Genomic DNA, 1,118 nt, shown 5'->3' with positions numbered 1-1,118 from the left:
CTTCTTCTTCTTCTTCTTCCTCCTCCTCCTCCTCCTCCTCCTCCTCCTCCTCCTCCTCCTCCTCCGTTAACTTAACCATGAAAACTAGTTCTCCTCCTCCTCCTCCTCCTCCTCCCTCCTGCAACGTTACCTCCACTAAGCCCTCCTCCTCCTCCTCCTCCTCCTCCTCCTCCTCCTCCTCCTCCTACAAGCAACATAGCATCACCATCTGCGTGTGTGTGTGTGTGTGTGTGTGTGTGTGTTTTGGTAGCTATACAAACATACATACAGACACACACACTCTCTCTCTCTCTCTCTCTCTCTCTCTCTCTCACTTACGCTTCTTCTCCCACGCCAGAAACTCAAGAGAGGCTGACAGATTGTTGACATAATGCAGTAAAACATCTAATTGGGCAATATCTTCCTTGTATTCCTCTTCCAAGTACTCCCCCGGCCCCCCCGCCGTTCCCCCAGGCGCCCCCACCTTTCCCCCGGCTCCCAACGCCCCCTCCGTACCGCTGCGGGGCCGGGGCGAGGCTGGGGCGGGGCTTGAAGTGGCGGTGGTAGTAGTAACGGGGTTTGAGATTAATACATTAGACGAATTTGCTATCATTTTGGGTGTTTGGGGGTGTTTGGGTGTGTTTGGGTGTGTTTTGGGTGTGTGTTGGGTGTTTTGGGTGTTTTGAGGTGTTTGGGTGTGTTTTGACGTGTTTTTGGGGGTTTAAGGTGTGTTTTGAGGTGTGTTTGGTGTGTTTAGTGTGTTTTGGGGTGTTTAGTGTGTTTTGGGGTGTTTTGGGTGTTTAGTGTGTTTTGGGGTGTTTTGGTGTGTTTTGGTGTGTTTTGAGTTTTGGTGTGTTTTGGTGTGTTTTGGTGTGTTTAGAGTGTTTTGGTGTGTTTGAGGTGTTTTGGTGTGTTTTGGAGTGTTTTATTGTGTTTGGTGTGTTTATGTGTTTTGGGTGTGGTTTGGGGTATTTTGGTGTGTTTTAAGGTGTTTTGATGTGTTTTAGGTGTGTTTTGGTGTGTTTGGGTGTGTTTTGGTGTTTAAGATGTTTGCTGTGTTTTGTGTGTGTTTAAGGTGTTTGGTGTGTTTAATGTGTGTGTTTTGGTGTGTTTTGGGGTGTTTTGGTGTGTTTTGTGTT

At 47.9% G+C, this 1,118-nt stretch overlaps 1 protein-coding gene across 1 annotated transcript in view; it reads right to left on the bottom strand.

The window, feature by feature from the left end:
• Positions 1-704, bottom strand: part of LOC123502268 — a 23,242-nt gene extending 22,538 nt beyond the window's left edge. Inside the window, 1 exon segment of the mRNA XM_045251487.1 lies at positions 319-704. Coding sequence (XP_045107422.1) covers positions 319-592 — 274 coding nt within the window. The 5' untranslated portion in view covers positions 593-704.
• Positions 705-1,118: the final 414 nt, after the last annotated feature.

The sequence above is a fragment of the Portunus trituberculatus genome, chromosome 2 (assembly GCF_017591435.1).
Source record: "Portunus trituberculatus isolate SZX2019 chromosome 2, ASM1759143v1, whole genome shotgun sequence".
Classification (NCBI taxonomy): domain Eukaryota; kingdom Metazoa; phylum Arthropoda; class Malacostraca; order Decapoda; family Portunidae; genus Portunus; species Portunus trituberculatus.
Note: the sequence above shows the minus strand (reverse complement) of the source record. Positions and strands in the feature narration are given on the sequence as shown.